The sequence below is a fragment of the Alternaria triticimaculans genome (assembly GCF_023758025.1).
Source record: "Alternaria triticimaculans strain BMP 0046 chromosome Unknown scaffold_23, whole genome shotgun sequence".
NCBI classification, from domain to species: Eukaryota; Fungi; Ascomycota; class Dothideomycetes; order Pleosporales; family Pleosporaceae; genus Alternaria; species Alternaria triticimaculans.
The window spans coordinates 245,828-264,509 of NW_026055980.1; the positions used below are offsets into that span (position 1 = coordinate 245,828).

General features: G+C 51.4%; 7 protein-coding genes and 1 non-coding gene across 8 annotated transcripts; 2 read left to right on the forward strand and 6 right to left on the reverse strand.

Annotated features, from left to right (window-relative positions):
* Positions 1-1,401: 1,401 nt before the first annotated feature.
* J4E78_009800 (uncharacterized protein) lies at positions 1,402-3,354 on the reverse strand (the record flags this gene model as incomplete). The annotated part of the gene is made up of 5 exons (XM_049370387.1): positions 1,402-1,782; positions 1,839-2,235; positions 2,286-2,507; positions 2,560-3,006; positions 3,170-3,354. 5 exons carry the CDS (start codon positions 3,352-3,354, stop codon positions 1,402-1,404), a joined length of 1,632 nt encoding a protein of 543 aa, XP_049217937.1.
* A 765-nt stretch (positions 3,355-4,119) lies between these two features.
* Positions 4,120-5,060, reverse strand: J4E78_009801 (uncharacterized protein; the record flags this gene model as incomplete). The annotated part of the gene is made up of 4 exons (XM_049370388.1): positions 4,120-4,706; positions 4,755-4,783; positions 4,831-5,017; positions 5,054-5,060. The coding sequence occupies 4 exons, from the start codon at positions 5,058-5,060 to the stop codon at positions 4,120-4,122; spliced, it is 810 nt and encodes a 269-aa protein (XP_049217938.1).
* Positions 5,061-8,429: 3,369 nt separating this feature from the next.
* On the reverse strand, positions 8,430-8,516 carry J4E78_009802. The gene has a single exon. It is a non-coding gene; the product is annotated as a tRNA-Asp (tRNA).
* Positions 8,517-9,422: 906 nt separating this feature from the next.
* On the reverse strand, positions 9,423-10,141 carry J4E78_009803 (uncharacterized protein; the record flags this gene model as incomplete). Its single annotated transcript, XM_049370389.1, has 5 exons — positions 9,423-9,594; positions 9,677-9,801; positions 9,882-9,905; positions 9,955-10,043; positions 10,099-10,141. 5 exons carry the CDS (start codon positions 10,139-10,141, stop codon positions 9,423-9,425), a joined length of 453 nt encoding a protein of 150 aa, XP_049217939.1.
* A 441-nt stretch (positions 10,142-10,582) lies between these two features.
* J4E78_009804 (uncharacterized protein) lies at positions 10,583-11,002 on the forward strand (the record flags this gene model as incomplete). Its single annotated transcript, XM_049370390.1, has 2 exons — positions 10,583-10,634; positions 10,683-11,002. 2 exons carry the CDS (start codon positions 10,583-10,585, stop codon positions 11,000-11,002), a joined length of 372 nt encoding a protein of 123 aa, XP_049217940.1.
* A 495-nt stretch (positions 11,003-11,497) lies between these two features.
* J4E78_009805 (uncharacterized protein) lies at positions 11,498-12,564 on the reverse strand (the record flags this gene model as incomplete). Its single annotated transcript, XM_049370391.1, has 2 exons — positions 11,498-12,479; positions 12,539-12,564. 2 exons carry the CDS (start codon positions 12,562-12,564, stop codon positions 11,498-11,500), a joined length of 1,008 nt encoding a protein of 335 aa, XP_049217941.1.
* Positions 12,565-14,212: 1,648 nt separating this feature from the next.
* J4E78_009806 (uncharacterized protein) lies at positions 14,213-16,589 on the forward strand (the record flags this gene model as incomplete). Its single annotated transcript, XM_049370392.1, has 5 exons — positions 14,213-14,661; positions 14,730-14,743; positions 15,277-15,324; positions 15,630-15,995; positions 16,051-16,589. The coding sequence occupies 5 exons, from the start codon at positions 14,213-14,215 to the stop codon at positions 16,587-16,589; spliced, it is 1,416 nt and encodes a 471-aa protein (XP_049217942.1).
* Positions 16,590-16,777: 188 nt separating this feature from the next.
* J4E78_009807 (uncharacterized protein) lies at positions 16,778-17,782 on the reverse strand (the record flags this gene model as incomplete). Its single annotated transcript, XM_049370393.1, is given in 2 exon segments — positions 16,778-17,762; positions 17,775-17,782. The coding sequence occupies 2 exon segments, from the start codon at positions 17,780-17,782 to the stop codon at positions 16,778-16,780; spliced, it is 993 nt and encodes a 330-aa protein (XP_049217943.1).
* Positions 17,783-18,682: the final 900 nt, after the last annotated feature.

An 18,682-nucleotide genomic window follows, 5' to 3' on the forward strand; every position in this document is an offset into this window, starting at 1 on the left:
CACTCGCAGTTTTCGCAACGTCCGCAGGGATGCTACCAACTCTTACGCAAAACACAAACATCACACCAGAAGGTACCTTTGCCAGCCTGGGTTTCAGCGTGGTTTCACGAGATGAAGCGTTAGCAGCCGCAGCAAAGGTCGTGACAGCTACACGACCAAAAGCATCACCACGGAAAAAGCGAATTCGCCGTGCGAAGACACCATTGCGGTCGATACAGAATTGTCGTTCACAACCCACTCCTCCTGCGACCCCGCCAACACCATGCATTGTGATAGAAGAAAATCCTGGTGTCGCACCCAGCTCCGATCGCGATAGCGATGATTCAGAAGGCGAGGAAAACCCCAGCGAATGTTCATGCAGACGCCAATGCGTTGTCGAATGTTCGATGGATTCATCCAGAATCCGCAAGCCAGCTGATCTTCCCATTCTGGATGCTACAGCTATGGGATCGAACTGCCAGTTGTCTTGGAGTGGGGTGGACTATGATCAATGCCCCATGACAGAATGCCTGTTGGATGTGACGGAGTACGCTTTTGAACACACCCTTTTCCTTGTACAGACGTCGCTGATGCACAATAGTATGGACGACCAATCTTTACTCTCTATCGACATGAGCCCTAAAGTTAAACACCTTCAATCGACCGGTATGTACACTTTGTTCAATCTTGCATGAAATATATCAGTATCTTGCTAGTTCAGTCAAATATGTCTTTGATCAAATGGCTAACGATGAAAGGAACGGGCGAGTCGGGAATGTACAGAGAGGAAATCATGATCCATGTTGTTCATCGTTGTCCAGGCCTACAGACTGTCCAGCTGAGGAATTTCCGTAGTCGCAACCTTCTCCTCGCACTCTTGTCTTCGTGCCCATTACTCGAACACGTCCAAATGTTCGGAAGTCATTTCGATGATGATCCGCTCCCACTGTGGGCACTCGCCGAACATCTAGACTGGGCACCAAACCTCGTTGAGCTAAGCATATCGTGGACTGGAAACCGACCCTTCCACGAGACACCGATGGAAATGGAAGGATTGGGTATTGCTCTTGACACACTTGCAAATGCGAGACCAAGTCTTCTAATCATCATTCTTGAGAACGGCCTTGGATCAGACGTCGTTGTTTGGGCTAGGGTGCCGAGCTGGATTGGGCTAGAGCAATTCATACGAGGGGCGACTATGACCAGCACGACGGTGTTTGACGACCGACGTATCGAAGAGGCGACACCTTTCGTTTCGAATTGGGCCTGAGCAAGGAAGGCGATAGGAGCTTTTCTTTCTACAACGAGTTCATTATCTGAACATATACACCACGACCACGAATTGATTGTATTTCACACAGAGCAAGAGCCTCAGCCAAATCACCTGCTTCAAACTCGTCCGCTCTTCTCCATTTTCTCAACCTACGCATTCTCTCGATGAACCTTCTGATCTTTCTCCCCCAGCGGCCCCTCTACACCCGGATGAACACTCTTCCTCCTCTTTTCATCTCTCTGTTGCCGACTTTGATCGAGGCTTTGCGCAAACTTCGAATTGGCTCTGATCTGCGGACCTTTCCAGTACACGATGTAGATGGGCAGGGTGACCAGGAAAGCAAGGCAGGCTAGGATAGTTGAAGCGTATTGTAACGGTCGACCAGGGATATTCGAGTAAAGCGGTGTTGAGTATAGAGAGGCGATACCGGCGAGGGCATCACGAGCGAGATCGTTGCCGCCGGTTGCGGAGGAAGCGTAGGGGCCGTATGCGGCGGTCTGGTAGTCGATCGAAGATTGGTAGATTGCATACTGGGAAGTATTAGCCACTGAGCACTGAGCACCACATGAAAGGCTCCAAAACTTACGTTCGCTATGCCAACCATTGCCGAGAAGATCATCGGCGCGATCCAAGGAATGCCATAATCTGGGCCAAGTGACGTCCAAGCAAACCCCAACAAGCCGATAGTCTCCAGCGGAGCGAGGAACAGCAACCACCAAAGTCGGGCTTCCGGTTCGACAGACCCCGGATTCTGTCGTCGTTTCTTCCGGAAACTGATGATCGACGGCATATATGAAGCATAGGCCAAGAAGTAACTGATCAAGATGGGAAGGAAGGCTAGACCAGCACCAACGACGCCAAAGCCCCATTGTTCGTAGACGGGACCGAAAGACTCCAAGAATGTGAAGATCAGGGCGTCGCTGAAACCACTGAGGAGGGAGAGCCATAGGACGATTGGTTCGGTAAAGAACATGTAGAAAGGTCTATCTTATCATTAGCATCGAAACCATCAAGTCTTGAAGCCGTTACATACCTCCAGAAGATAGTGCCGACCTCTTTGAAGCTCATCTTATGGCCACCTCGGATCTCATTTGGGCCATAGATATTCGGGTCTTCACCTGTCTTACGTCGTCTCTTCGCCTCACGGTCCAATAGGATTGTCGAGCGAGTCTCGGGGTTGCAGACAAAGTGAACGAGCTGGACGAAGCCTCCGATGATGAGCTGGACCCAGAATATCCACTCGACCGACTTGTACCTAGAGAGCTAAGTCAATAATTGCTAGCGAAAATTGTCAATGATGTACTCACCTTTCTACGAACGCTCCGATGATGGCACCAACAACAGACCCACCAACGGATGATAGCACTAGGAAAGCGACAGCAAACTCTTGTTCATCCGGCTCCCACATATCGGCGAGTACACCAAGTGTGACCGAGCCGCCAGCCGTTGATAAGCCTCCGAGCGTCCGGACCACCACGTATGTCGCATAGTTCTTTGACAAAGCAGCTGGTATTTGCCAGAGATTGACAAGGAAAAGACTGAGTTGCTGGATGGGCCACCGTCCATACTCTTCTGACCAGGGAGCCCAAAGCTCGCAGCCGATACCGTAGGCGATCAAGAACGCTGCCTGTGGTACGCGAGCTGCTTGTTCGCTGACGCCATGGTGTTCAGACACGGCGCTGACGGCATGCGAGTACATGGACGCATTCGTGTTGATGCTGATCTGAATAAAGAAGACGACGATGAGGATCTGCCTATCGTGGAATCATTGTCAGCGCCGTACATTGAACATTGCAACACGGAGAGAGCGATCGCGAGGAGGTCGTAAGCCCATGATAGGCTCTCATGATGCTCCGCCACAATGGTCGGGTCTCACGGCAAAGCGGCATCCAGACAAGAGACATAAGCTCAACTCACCATTTGCGCCAAGTTGGGAACGAGTAACCAAGCTTGTCCCAAGCATCACTGTCTTGTAGCTCGACTTTGTCGCCTGTGATCATTCGGTCCGTCTTCTCTTGCTCAAGTTCTGTGCCTTCGCCATAGTTGGGGTCGCGCTCGGTGTCAGGCACAGCTGTCGGCTTGCCATCGTCTACGGTAGCCATATTGGAGTCCGCACGCACGTAGGAGGATGGATGAGAGGAAGGGATGTGAAAGGCGGAAAACGAAGAAGTGTACGAGATATACTTCACACCATCTCGCACGCAGTGCATACGCCTCTTCGCCTTTCGCTCACCCTCTACGCGACATCAGGCTGCCCATTACCCTGTGCCTCTGATGTCAAGAGGCGGCTGGCTACATCTTCGGTAAGCTTACTCCGCCAATGTGAGGCTTGTCATTCTGAGCCAAGGCATACACAGCCGTGGCAGCCAAGAGTAATCAACTGATCGCGGGGTAAATAAGGGTGCATCGACCGATGATGGGGAATGCGATGTGCGCGATGTTTCCCATGTTTGGTCGATGCGGGTGTTGGGCCAAGAGAAAGGATGAGGCATGGCGTCATAGGCGTTCTGTACGCTGCGGTTACGCGGCGTCGACCAGGAAGTCGGATCCTACTCATACAGTCGATATATGCAAAGTACCTGACGCGGAGTTTGACGCCGGTTTGCGTGATGTCATGCACCTAAGCAGTCGTTCAGGAGATGGGTGTGAAAGGACGTCGATACGTGGTGGACGGGCCCATGAGTGGACGGCAGGCGCGCTAGGCGGGGGCACACGCGACCTGACAACGCGACGTAACAGTTTTAACCCGCGGCATAGACTGGGTGAACCCCAACATGTACCTGATGGGGATTGGATTACTATTAGCAGCACTTTTGCGACCGACTATCGTCCACCAGCTGTGCCATATTTACCGTTGCCGTGTCTGTCTACCTCCCCTGCGGGCTCAACAGCAGCGCCGTTATCGCATCAACACACGCATAGAACTTTTGTCCCACCTCTGGCTGAGCGAGGTATGCTGAAGTCTTCTCCTTAATCAGATCTTCGTGACTCCACTCCTCCAGTGGCACATCTTCCAACCCCGTCACATCAAACCGAAAGTACTTCATCCAGTTGCGCTCCATCAACGCAGCATGTTCGGCCTCAAATCTATCACCCCACGATCTTGCTTCAGCCTTCCTATCCTCAACGCTGTTCGCCATTTCGGGAATCTCGTTTTTGCGATTCAGGCCGACGCCCGTCCCGACCGAGACAATGATCATCATGTCGTTCGCATATCGGAACAGCTTCCTACATTCATACAGGATGTCGCGAACTGGGTTGTTCTTTGTAGTCCCATGATCAACGAGACCTTTCTCGATTACGAAGCGTTGCGGAACTCCTGGCTCGGATTGCACGTATCGTGGGGCTGCTGAGGTCGCCTTCATCGCTTGCCATATGGGCATGTTCGGTTCCAAGTCCGGTCCAGTTATGCGCCGTGTTTGGTATGATCGGATAAGAGCAGCTTTGTTCGTGCCTTCAATTCGTTAGTGAATATCACCACGCTTCCCACTTCAGTACGTACCGATGTCCATTTGTGTCGTAATTGCGAAACTTTGTCGAGTCAGCATGTACGTCGCGGATGAATAGGCTTTACTCACACGTCGCCCGAGTCGGGCCGTCCATCTAGGAGTACTTCGTCCGGGTTGCCTAGCTCCTGCTGAACCACGCTCTTGATTTCGTTCTCTAACGCGCTGTCGTCAGGCTTCTGTATCTGTGCATGAGGGTCGAGATATCTGAAGTAGGCCCTTTTATTGTCGAACACTTGCTTCGCGATCTGTTTGTAAGCTTCTCTTGCTCTGTGGGCTTGCATGCGCAGTCGACATAGCATGATGGCTATTATACCGCCAAGAGAACTACCACCTGTCAAGTCAAAAATCTGGTGGCTGTCTAAGCGCTGCCCAACTTTGACGCAGATCGCGTTGACCAGCGATTCAACTAAAAGGAGAGCAGATAAGCCCCGGATACCGTCACCGTCAATGGAAAGCAGAATCTTCGTCTCTCTCGTTCTCGAAAGGATGGCTGGTAGAGGTGCTGCTTGGTTTGGTGTCGGATCATGTAAGGCGGGATCGATGTACTGCGAAGATGGGCGCATATTGCTTTCAGGAGCTGCTTGAACAGTGGGAGTCGGTTCTGGCGGTATTGTAGCTCCAGTTGGCGCAGCGGCTTGAAATGCGTACGGAGAAGCATATACGGTCGCTGTCGTCGCTGATGAAGGAGTACTATGATCGCGTGGCGAGCCGGGAAGAGCATTCTCAACTATCGTTGACGGTGAAGGTGTCATGAGACCCGCTGCCGTAATATGGGTGACAATTGGTTGTGATGATGCCTGGCCGTATATGGGGGCCAGTGGTGGAGGGCCTGTAGCCGAGGGAGGCGGAGACGGCCATGGAATGTATCCAGAGTATGGATCCCGGATAAGTCGCAACTCTGCTTCTTCTGCAACGCGTCGGACATCCGGATCTTGAGCCTTGCTTCGATACGTTAGTTTCACTAATGGGGGTATCTGGAGAAGACGCGCGACATACTACTTCACGTAGCTGACGTCCCAAGGCTCCCAGCGACCGGACAGCAAGAACTGTATTGAGGAAGGGAAGGCGGAGTCATGGAAGTAGTGTGTGCCCTCTACCGCCGAGTAGCGGACACAGCTGAAGTCCACCGGAGTCCACGACATGCTGCTGTATAGTGGTTATAGCGCGTACCAGTGGCCAAACCGGTAGACGGAGAGCTGGAATTGAGGCAGCACTCAGCCTTGTACTGGCATTCTAGTGAGAGCAGCGGTGGATCAGACGGCAGTCCTAGGAAACATGCGGTAAGCCACTAGCTGCCGCTGGGAGCTAGACCGTTAATCAGGATGAAGTCGCTTCTGAGAAGGGCTATTGTATAGCCAATCGCTACGCGACAAACAGCCCGCCTGCAAGGTATGCTCTGCGCCAGCTCGTCAAAATACTTATAGCAAAGAGTTGCAGAGCCTTTAGCTTAAATTTCTAGATTTCTAGATTCTAGAATAAGAGCGCTACTACTTAAATAAGCTAGTAGACTAAGTTGCCTATAATTAAGTAATGCTAATCTCTTAGCTCTAATTTACTAATTTTTGTCTACTTTGCTTTACCTCTACTATTATAGTAGTTAATAGCTTTTTAAATTTAGTTATAAGTATACGCGTAGATAATTAGACGCTATATATTCTTAAACTTATAAGCTAGAGAAGTAGCACTTATAAAAGTTATATAGCTCTAGTAGAGAGTGTAAATTTATCTTTATCTTGTTAGCTAAAGCTATATAATAAAAGTATTAGACTAAGTCTATAATATAAAAACTATAGTTCTCTTAAAGTAAGAGCTTTATAATAAAAAGTAAGAGCTTAGTAAAGAAAAGTATAGTAGTAGTAGTAGTAGTAGTAGCTTAGCTATAGTAGTGTATTTAAAGTTTATAAGATAAAGCTAGTAATTAAGTCTTTTTAAGTATAGGTTTAAGGCTAAGTAGCTAGAGATAAGGTTTAGCGAAATGTGTTCTTATCTAATAGGCAGCCCTGCACGTAACCTTAATAGACTATAGAAAGAGCAAGCTTTAGGCGATGCTGCCATGCGTAGCGCTTTAGCGAGAATGCGGCCGCGTTTGACCGGCCAGGCGAGGCCCTGTACGGGCAACGTGTATGGACGAGGCCGCTCGGCAATTGGGCAGTTTGATGGATCTGTGAGACAAGGGCTTTGTGATACCCGGCCCATCCCTGCGTGTGCGTTCGTCACGAAAAACTCCCATCGCAGAGGCGATCGGATCGATCGCCAGGCTCAAAGTATACTGATAAGGGAAGATCTCGGGTCAAGGGTGTATGCAACTGCTGAACATCGCGACTGCCTAGGTGAAGACGGGCGATTCGCTAGCGGCTAGTGCATGACCATCGCTGGATTGGTCCACGCCCGCGGCCCGCAGCGTTCCGCTTGCTCGGCTCTCCCCCTCAACAGCTTTTCACTCTTCAGCCACACATAGCCCTTTCGCGACACGAGTGGATTTGGACAGCATCTTGCGGCGTTGAGCTTAAACTTGAACTTTCCCGAAAGAGTTGGCGTGAACGACTGCACGGTGACGGCGTAATCGAACAAAGAACCTGGTCCCACCTGAGCAACGTTGGGGAAACCACTACAAACACCATTCGTCCAGAATAGACATGGAGTCAGGACAGAATCCACTCGGAACACTTTCGATTCTAGCAGTGGAACTGCGCGAGGCCATCTGGTCATATGCACTCACCGACACCACGATCGTGTACCATGCAATTACCGAAACGGTGCCAATCCCACTACTCGGCTGTTCCAAAGCGATTCGTGAGGAAGCCATATCCACAATACTCCGAGAGCGAAGCGTCACGTTCCAGACGCATGCTGCACTATCGGGCTTGCTCACGAATCACAAGAGCCAGCAAACAACAGACACGGTCAAGGATGCGATAGCCTCACAGAGTCCAGCTAGATTGCCGAAGAAGATCAGGTTGAAACTGTTCTCCGAGAACCAGAAACTGTTCAAATGTACCGAGAGCAATTGGCTGGAGTATACAGAGGAGGAGCCGAAACTTGCAAGAGAACTTGATGGTTGGCGGGAAGCGCTGCTTCAATATCCCATTACACATCTCACAACAATAGTCATGGACTGCAATTCCAGTCCCACATACCATGGCGGACCGGGTTATGCACTTCCATGCATGAGTACGTTCGTAAAGCGTGTAGCGACGCGAATTCGCATGGTGTCAAAGGGAAGATGCCAAATTTTACTAGTCGCACCGCCAGGCACCGTGAAACAGCTTATCTGGCATGCTGGCTCAGCCTCCTTTCTGAGGAGCTGGACGCCAACCGACGACGGCTGGTCTGCAAGGAAGATTCAAGAAGCGCTCGATAAAACGGTCGTTGCTAATCCGTCCCCACCCACGCAAAGGAGCAGAAAGCGACGACGGACTACGGCAACGATGGAGTAGATTTCTGTCAAGATAGAGTAGACTTTTGTACATATCGTGAAAATCTTTACGTTCCTTCTTATAACTTACTACTCGCATACGAAGTTACTGGCATTATTGCAGGCTTATAAAGTTTGTTATTGTGCATTACTTACTCGGGGCAAAAAACATCGTCACGAGTTTCCCCCCGAATTGACTTTCATGGCCATGGTGCAGAAGCCCACCCGAAGCAAAAAAAGAATGCATGAAATGCTCTCCAGCGGGGAATTGAACCCCGGTCTCCCGCGAGTTGTCTGTTAAGATGACAAGCGGAAATACTGACCACTATACTACTGAAGATTGAGCAACCGAAATGGCTGAGTAGGTGATTCGATGAGAAAACGGGAAAAAATGTGGTATCTAACTGCAATTCTATTAACTGCGCAGAAAGGGCTGTCGCTTCGACCTCTTACTGCGTTATCACCTGGGTAGGCAAAAGTTGTGCGTGCTGCAAACCCAGGTGTGGGCGGCTAGCCAGCCCTGGAGGGGCTATTTTAGCTACGGCACATGGCATGCGAATAGATCAAGGCTGCTTACATAAGCTCCTGCAATCATCTAGAACCCATTAACACTGTCCGAATTGGTATACTTAAGTACAAAACCATGGTCTGAGATCATGGTATGTATCAGCTGGCACTATGCCAACACGCAAAGACCCGCTCGAATCGAAACTTAGTTATTTTATGTGTACTCACTGACCAAAGGCGCATTCTGTTCTATCATGCCTAGCTGTCACTTTCCTCTTTGATCAAATCCCTTTGTCTATGCTCATCCTAGAAAGGCCATGTTTGCACACCCTGCGTTCTATACACTGGCTCACTGGAAATATTTCGTACTTACGCATCTATACGGTAAGTCACAGTTGGTTTTCACAGGCATAGAGATGCGACTGTGTCGAGAGTACATCCAGGGGACTTTGTGCATGTGAGCGATCTGGCGTCACGGACATGCAACATCTTGGTGACACTTGGAAAACATCCATAACGCCACACCCATCACGAGGGCATTGTGCACACCAGCATTTGGTTTTCGAAGCATATTCATTTCTCGCCGAGTCGATTCGTCGTGAAGACTCTAGCTTTATTCGTTCATGCAACCCATGCTCATTTTCTTTCATGAGCTCCGAATCCCACAGAAGATGATGAACCGAATGAAGTAAAACTCCGAACCAATTCACATGCACCACGCTCTTCAGTATCTCATGATCTATGCCTCGGTGGCAGCGGCCTGAGCCTTGGCGCCCCTGGCCTTGGTGGGCTTGGACTCCTTGACGGGCTTCTGGCTCTTGCGGATGGCGGAGGCCTTAGCGACGGCGTCCTGGCGGAGGTCGGGGCGGTAGTTGCGCTTGGTGGTGGAGTTGACGATGGCGGAGTATGTCCTACGTTGGTCAGCGAGCAGTCCTTTGATATGTAGTATCGGCGCAGTCGAGCGAGGACAGCCGTGGCTTGGAGAAGACGTACTTGCGGGTGGACCTGCTGGGGCCGAAGGTGGTGGTCTGGATGGCAGATGCGGGCTGGTGGTGCTTGTCGGCCTTCTTGATGAGAAGAGTGACACCACCCTCGGGGCCGGGGATAACACCGATAGCCTATTCCAACGCTGTCAATACCGTGTCTTGTGTTGGTTCGGACGTGCGCGCGGCGCATTCGTGGTTCGTGGTAATCGTACCTTGTTGGCAATGGAGCCCTCGTTCTGAGCAGAATTAGTCAACTGATCCCAGGAATCCAATCTCCATGCATACCTTGCGGCTGTAGACGTTCCTCAGGTTAAGAGGATCGCGCGAGAACTGGATACCGTTCGCCCTCTTGACGAGCGTGGAGCTGCGTCCCTCTGCCATATGTCAACCCCAGTCCCTCCCCAATGCGCGTCCCAGTCTTTCACTCACTGGTAACCTCCCAGGCAAGATCGTGCGAGATAGTGGTGGCCATTGTGTCTGTATGGAATGTGGATACGGACGATGTCGATTGCTTGACGTTGGGAAAGTTCGCCAATATTGAATCGAGGGCCCTCGTCTGCATTACCGCATGCGCTTAGTGCGTGTTTCGGGGATGGATCAACGTGCGTGCCGACGCCAAGAGCGGAGCGGAAGTGACGATGCATGAACGCGACGTGAGGCGGTGCAGCCGAGCGTTCTTGTCCGCGACTCCGTGGTTACAAACCATCGTTGTCTTGCATCAACCTCCCCTAATGCCTTGGCTTCAGAGGCGCTCATCTACACACTACCGCTGAATTTACTTCATATCCGTTTCTTTTGTATTCATCACCAACTCCTTTGTCGCGCCGAGCAGCTCCCTCCCGCACTCCCGAAGACCTCCGCTCTGTCGCATACGCTATAGATCTCTTGTGCAGCCTCGGAAGCAACCTTCATCATGGCCTACATCCTCTACTCCGTCTCGCTCTTCGTTCTGGTGATTGCGACAGGTATGTTGCCATAGTGAACACCTCCTGCGCCACACTAACACTGCGCAGCTGCCTATTTCACCCGGCACCGCTGGATACACCTTCTGCCTATCCCCGGACCCATCTACACGCGCCTCCCATCCTCGTTCCGCGACGACATCGAAGCCGGCCTTTCGTCCTCAGCGTTTGACCTGAGTGGGAATGTGGAAGCCGGCGACTCGCGCCAAGGCTTGGACGACGCGGGGAAGAAGGAGGTTATGCGCATTATGAAGAGACGCGGCTGCGACTTCGACGAGGCACGCAGAATATACATGCAGGAGAGGTTCAAGAAGAACAACATTGGAGCCGATGGGATACCCCGCGACCCCAAGTTTGTCAGCTTCTCATAATTGCAACGACTGGGTTCAATGGCGGTTTTCATTTACATGGCTCTTTCGTAATTCTTTCTTTTGTATGGGGTTTGGACACATTACTACATTTCCTTTGTTGCCTTCAGTGGCCTATCTTTGTCTGACATGCTCTTGGCGGGTATCTTTCTGCGAGTATGGATTTGGACGCCAGATATCCTGTGCCCTCTATTCTTCCGAGTTCTGCGTCTTTCTTTCGCTGACCTTTCAGCGCCTTTTCGAATACACTTTTGATGTTTTCCCTTAATCGACTCGAAGCCTGGTGAACATCATGCCTCCCAATCGTGACGCCATCGTCTCATGCTGCTTCATGTCGATCAAAGGCCATGACTTCCGCGATTTCTGCGGACGGCTATTATACCGACAGGCCTGGTCCCCTGGCTCGCAGAAGTACCGGTTCTAGCATCTGGGAGACTGCTCAAGCTACAACGCCCATATTCAACGTGATTGTCATTGATTCCTTCGCGTTTCTTCCCTCTACCTCGGTGCCTGAGCGTAGCCGGGGGGCCCTCCGAAACCTGGTGGACCGCCAAAAGCTGGTGGTGGGCCGTTGAACCCGGGCGGGGGAGGAAAGAAGTTCGTCGGAGCGCCGCTTGGTGGGCGAGCAGGCAAGCCCGATGGGGGTGGTGGAAGACCTGGATGGCCGACCGGAGCTGCGGAAGGAGGTCGGCCATAGCCTCCAGGGCCGTTGGGAGCGTAACCAGGAGGTCCGCCGGGAGGTCCGCCAGGGGGTCCATATCCTGCTCCAGGTCCGCTTGGTGCGCCGGGCATGCCACGTCCATCCATGCCCATGGCTGGTCCACTCGGTGCAGCACCTGGTGGAAGTTGGAAAAGATGTGCCGGCAGAGGTTGCACAGCAGGCGCAACTCCGTGGGCCTTGGCCTGTTTCGCGAGCATACGCTCCGCTTCGTCTCCGTGCCGCTCACCCTTTCCGTCTTTCTTGTATGCGTATTGAACCGTGATCTGCTTGCTCATGATGTACTGGTTGTGCATGCTCGCGATAGCCGCATCTGAGGATTCGAAGTCGCCGTAGGAGATGAACCCGTATCCCTTGGATGCTTGCGTGATGTCGTCGCGCGCAACCTTTGGCGCATTCACCAACGGTCCGAAGCGGCCAAATGTATCGTACAGTGTCTTTTCATCCACTCCAGGATCAAGGTTACCAATGAACAGCTCTGCGCCAATCTCAACATTCTTCTGCTTATCTGCGGACGCCTTGTTAACACGTATCCGACTTCCGTATAGCGCAACGTTGTTCATGATCTTGGGCGCGTAATCTGCCTCTGCTTCCGTGTGGAACTCGACGAAACCGAACCCTTGATGTTGGCCGTTGACGCGATCGACGGGCATGTTGACATTTCGTACTCGGCCGGCGTTGAGCATCAGCTCGTGAAGAATGCGGGGCGTGATGCGCTCATGGAGGTTTCCGACGTAGACTGTGGCTTCTTTATTCTGTTCCCTGCGCATTCGTGAGTCCATGTTCACTACTTGTTCGAGACTCGGAATGCTGCAACTTACCAGTGACGCGCACTCGGGGCCGACATGTTGAAAGACCGGTGTTTATAGTTTCAAAACTCTGGATCCTGGGTCGCAATAGAAATCCGGACGGTTTAGTTGGGGTCGTCAGACGTCGTGAATGGGGATTGGTGTTCAGGAACGAAGTGAAGGCATCTCGAAGATATTGGAGCTCCAGTCTGAGCTTGCGCTAACACACATGCGGCTAATCCCAAAACTTTGAGCTTTACGCATCATCGCAACTTCGTTCGCTGGGCCCGCCTTCACCCATTACCGCATACAACTCGACCACCTCAACCCCAGGCCGACTGCATACTCAACATGTACCAGTTGTCAGAAGAGTCCAAGGTACGTCAATACGCCAAGTACAATCAGACCGGGCTTCCGTTGACCCCATACAGGAGCGCATCGCGCGCATCATCGATGTCTCCCGCGTCGCTATTCACTACGGCTACCTGCCTTTGATCCTATACCTCGGATACTCCCGAAGCGAGCCTAAGCCTTCTCTCATCCGGTGAGTACACCGCCTATTCCCGCCGTTCCTATACCAGCACGAGGTTCTTCTTCACAATGGGAAAGAACTTCGCCGGCTGTGGAAGTCTGCCTGGCGACTTTCGAAGACTGGAAGCAGACTGTAAAAAGGAGATTGTCGTATTGTTCCTACAAGATTACACTAAGGTCATAATGGGCCAGCCCGGCAGTGTCAGTGGAAGACCAAGGCATCTACGGGGATTATGGTCTTTCCGCTCTTCGAGTCGCTCGCTTCTGTTCTGAACCTCTTTTCCAACATACCACTCGATCCCAGCCAATGTGCATTTGGGAACTTAGCTGACTCTTCTAGTCTTTTCTCTCCCCTCGCATAAGCACCAGACGACGATATGACAACAACGATTTGCGATTCATTGTACAATACTACACACTCTAGGCGCATGGATTCTCGGGTATGATTTGGACCGTGATGGTCGGGAAGATGGGCTATACAAGTACCATGTGTTCGAAAATTCCTCTACTCTATCACGTCGCACGGAAGTCGGCAAAACGTATCCCACAGGAGGCGGGATTTGTACATGTATACCAAAGTCTTAATACGAATTGACGGTACCCTGCAGGACGGCCGGTGCCATGGCTGCCCGGTCCGAGTGGTAGCCCGCTTTTTGCACCAAACACATTCGTCTTGCGCATGCGTGTCACAATTGCTGGAACTTGCGGAGTCTAAGCTTGCGCGCACGTCGGTCCTCATTGAGCCCAGCGCCGGTTGGCAGGTATTGACAGCTACGCGGGGCAAATGCCGGTTGTGCGGTTGACGCCAATGGCGAGACGCTACCTGACCCACGTGGTATCCCGGTCGAGCATCGCGACCCATGCTCCTCCATTCTCAACCTCTGCGAACTGGAACACCCGGCCACCGGTCCCCACAGTACACGCGGGCACTCGTTATGGAGTCTTATATCCCAGGCGCACGGCGCTGGGCCTGCTCTAGTTTGTGCTGCGAATCTTCATCGCATAGCCCCCACGCCTCCCGTGTCCACAGTATATCGAGAGCTCCCCCGGATGTTCTCTACCTATTCTCTAGACCTTATGGACACTCCGAATTGCTATCCCCATTCCCATCCGTGCGCTGTCTTACTACCTGGCTGATTGCTCAACTTCGTGCATGACCCGTCATCGTCCGCCACCATGACCGTCCCCAACATTGGGGACATCTTGGTGCTGTCGCAGAAGGCTTGGAAGATTGGACGCACCTTTTCTGCTTGCCAAAAGAATGCGCCAGTGGAGCTTCAATATGTTGAGACGGAAATCGGCAGCCTCGCAAAATCATTGGCATCATTGGCAGAGACGCTGCACGCGGAGTCCGTGCGGCAGTTGTTACAGGACGCTGACCAGGAAATAAAATATGGCGTTGGTACCATCCTAAGGTCTTGTCAACGGACAGTAGATGATCTTGACTCGCTGATCGACCAATACCAAGTCATCAAGAAGCACCGCACAGTTGGAGGGTTCGCAATTGAGCGCTCGTGGAGCGATCTGGTATTAGCCTCATACAGGACGATGATCTGGACTCCCGAGGGCGGAAACCTCGCAGATCTGAAAGAGATGTTACAGACACATACGAACTCTATCGATGAGTTGACGGAAGCATTGCAAAGGCTAGTGCTGCCAAATCCATGTCACACATCTACTGACCATGGTGCAGCAAGTCTATGGCTCGTATGGACAGCACCGTCATACCAATCGCAGAGCGAATCGATAACATGCACCACTTGGCTGGAAGCATCGATCAGCAGCTTGACGAAGTACATCGTATGGTGGAGGACCTAATGATTGCACCACACACTTCACATGTGCCACCCGTACCAGCAAAGAACCCTGCGCGTTCACCGACCACCGAAAACGCCGACCCATTGAGCCAAACGTACCATGCTTTATCTCCCCCAGAATCTCCACCCAGGCCACAAAATATCAAGATATCTCTGCCTCGGATCCCGCAGCGCCCAAAGGCCCACGAACAGTCCTCTATAGTCAGATTCAACGATGATGCTCCTGTTCCGACATCTCCAGCGGATGTCGTGTCCGCCTCAAGAACATCATCACCCGCTCAAAAACGTGTGTCGGAATTTAGCTTTGGCGGCTCATCTTTGCGATACTCCAGCAGTAGCTATGCATCGTCTGACGCTGGTACAAGCTCAGTCGGTTGGCAAAGTCCATCTTCGTTACTACCTGACTCTCGACTGAGCGGACAGTTTTCGACATCGACCAAGAAAACATCACCTCTACCAAGGACACCGGAAGTATGCAAGCCGGGCCGAAAGGCTGACAATCGGCATCACACGCTACTCCCACCTCCGGCTATGACGCTCGGCTCACTTCATGAACTCGAAAGAACACCTACTCAGACATCGCACGCCATGTTAAGCCCTTACCCTTCGTTGCAACCTGAGACTATGAAACTTCACCGAAGTTCAACCACTACCAGTCAAAAAGCCGCCTTCGAGAAGGAAGCTTTCCGTAACTCAGCGATTCTATGTGATGTGTAAGCCGACTTTGCTCTTAGTCCGTTCTTCTCAGTGTACGTGTTTAGCAATGCTAACTACAGAAAGTCGCGGTTCGCTCGTCGAATACTCGCACCGGATAAACCAAGACGACCCAAGAGACGTCGAAATGATTCAGGCTTCCGAGGAGTGCAGGATCGCCGTAGTACGCAAACGCGTAACCGACTCGGAGACGAAGGCAGTGCGCGTCGTGACATCCGTATGGGCGTTTAGCGACGACAACACCACCCGCGTGGAGCTACGTATGGAAGACGACCAGATGTACATACCGTACTCCAGCTACTTCAACCCCGCCAAAGCCTCCATCACAGTTCTATGCGAGCTCATATTTCACGACGTCAAGCACGGCAATCGGCCAGTGCGTGTAGAAAAGACTAGCTGGGTCAACTACGTCTTTGACTCACCACAAGGTAGACTACCGAAACAGCATCTAAGAAAGAAGACGATGACTAACTACATACCCAGCGGCCGCACTCTTCCAAAACGAACTGATGGGCCGCACTCTGCTCGCGACATTCCGCACAGAGAAAACAATGCGCATCCACGAAGGCCTCTCAAAATCCTTCTCCTACGCCGAGCAAATGTGCGGCCTGGAGAACCTCCGCGTATGGGAAGATAACGACACAGGCGCCATCATCGCCCTAATCCATTTCTCCGCCGACTTCCGAAACGGCTACTTAGCCTTCTACCTCAACTCCTCCGTCAACCCTATCAAAGTGAAAGACGGTGGGGACAAGGAGGTGAAGATCAAAGGGCTGAGAGTACCAATTGATCGGGGTGATCGCGCGATGAGGAAGGACAGTTTTGCGGAAGGTGCCACTGCTTCTGTTGCAGGGAAAGGTAAGGAGAAAGTGGGGGCTGGGAAGAGTGTGGACAAGGGGAAGGTTATCAGCGGGGCGAAGATTGAGTTTGCGACGGAGATGGAGAAGAGGGAGTTTTTGGAGATGTGTAGCGAGATGCAGAGGGAGTTGATTGAGTTGCCGGATTTGTTGGGGGTTAATTGATGAGGTGGGTGGAATCGAGATTTCTGGCTGTACTAAGCTCATGAATGAATGGCTAAAGCATGCGCCCTTTCGAATCTGTGTCCTTTGGGCTTGCTCATCTGATTCCCGAACACCCAGACAGAGCACGGCCTACATAGACATCGGGCTTCTTCTACACCGCCTCTCCACCTGGTCATCTGTACATCCCTTCAGAGTTCCCAGTCTCCTTCCCTCCAAAACCTATCGTAGACTTCCTCAAAGTCTTCGTCCAGGTCGTAGCAACCAAACACAAGCGCTGCTTCCTCAGGAACGTTCTTCCTCTTTCCAGACCACCGCTGAGCCTCAATAACCCGACGACGCCCCCATTCTTTACTCTCGATATACCAGCAGATAGCTTGCCAATATGCCCTTGGTACATTTGCGAGTGTGGAGATTCTGACATAGTTATCCCCTGTCTGTTTGGACGTCCGGGGCCCTATCATTTTACTGAATTTCTCTACCGCAATCCTCGTGTCTCTTTCAGTATCGCCACCCGCGGTCAAAGCAACATGAAGCGCATACGACCTGTTATCTAGCACCCAAGTCGTTCGGCGGCGAGTCCGAAACAGGAGTCCGGATTTGCGGATGAAGTTGACGAGGTGACGGACTGATTCTCCCAGCGTACCGCCCTCCATGATGTACCCGTGGTTGATAAGAAAGTCATATGCGCCGTATGCGTACCTCGGGAGAGAAGCGTCAAAGTCATCGTAGTCTTCTGTCCGGAGGGTGGCAAACCAGTTGAACGTCGCTCTGATAGGCCCTTTCTCGTCTCCGATTACTCGCAGACTCGAAGCGTCGGTTTCGATCCGCGGTGTGACGCCAGTGATAAAGGGAGCTATCTCTATGGCGTTTTGACCCGGTAGAAGCTGTTGTGTGGTCTTGAGGACAATATCTGTGGCTTCGTTGTTGATGGTCTTGCATGTAGCGAGGATGGCTGTGGGCGCTGTGTACGTGATGAGAGTGAAGCTATTCGTGGTCGTTCCATCTTCGCTGGATTTAACGTATCGGGCATGGATGGTGCGGTTTGGTATGAGGCTGTATACCATGAGTCGTAACTCGACAGGCAAGTCGAGGAATTGGAACGGTCGAAGCATTGTGTTCGTCGGGACTATGACAGCCAGCGCCTGAAGAATGTTAAGTGGTTTGTGGAATACGCTGCAATAGGACAATTTCATTTAGACCGTGATGGTGGCGGGTTGACGAGAGTACGAATTGGAAAATGATGCGCGGTACGACAAGGAGTATTTCGGGCAAGGTCAAAGCGCAAAAGCCATAACTCGTTCTCGCATAGCCATACCTAGTAGCCAGTAGATAGAGGACTATGACGAAGAGTAACTAGGAAAACACAGATCAGCTCTGTGAGCCCGTGCCTTGGAGGTTTTGTCGTCACCTTCACTCTGCCTTGAACTCTGTTCTAAACCCTACACGACCGACGCGAAAAGAGACTAAACAACACCACCCCAACGCTCCTGCCCAGCCTCAAGTCAAAACCTCAACCTACCCTCCAAAAAACATAAAAAAAAAACATACACACAATCGTAGACTTCCGAGTAAACCCGAAGGTTAAGTTTGTCTAAGGTATACTATAGTGTAGGCTTCCTCTATCTACATGTCACTCTACTCATCTAAGGTATACTATAGTGTACGATTTCTCTGTCTACATGTTACTCTAATTATCTAAGGTATACTACAGTGTAAGCCTCTTCTGTCTACATGTCACTCTACTTATCTAAGGTATACTATAGTGTAGGCTTTCTCTATCTATATATTACTCTACTTATCTACATATTAAAGAGAGTAATTAGTCTACTAGTAGCAACTGCTAATTAACAGATAGAATAGTAGTATAGCGTATAGTTGTATGTAGAAGAACTAGGAATTTTGCGGGTTGCATAGTAAGAGAGGTTGTAGGTAGAGGGTAGTGAAGAGATTTTGGAGATCAGAGGCTGGATGGCAGGATACGTGGGCGGAGGCGAGGTGAAGGTGGTGTAAGCGAGAGAGATGGTGAGAGTATCGGGGTTGGTCTGGTGGGCGTTGGCAGCTTTGTTCTTTGGCGTGACTGGCTTTCGATGACT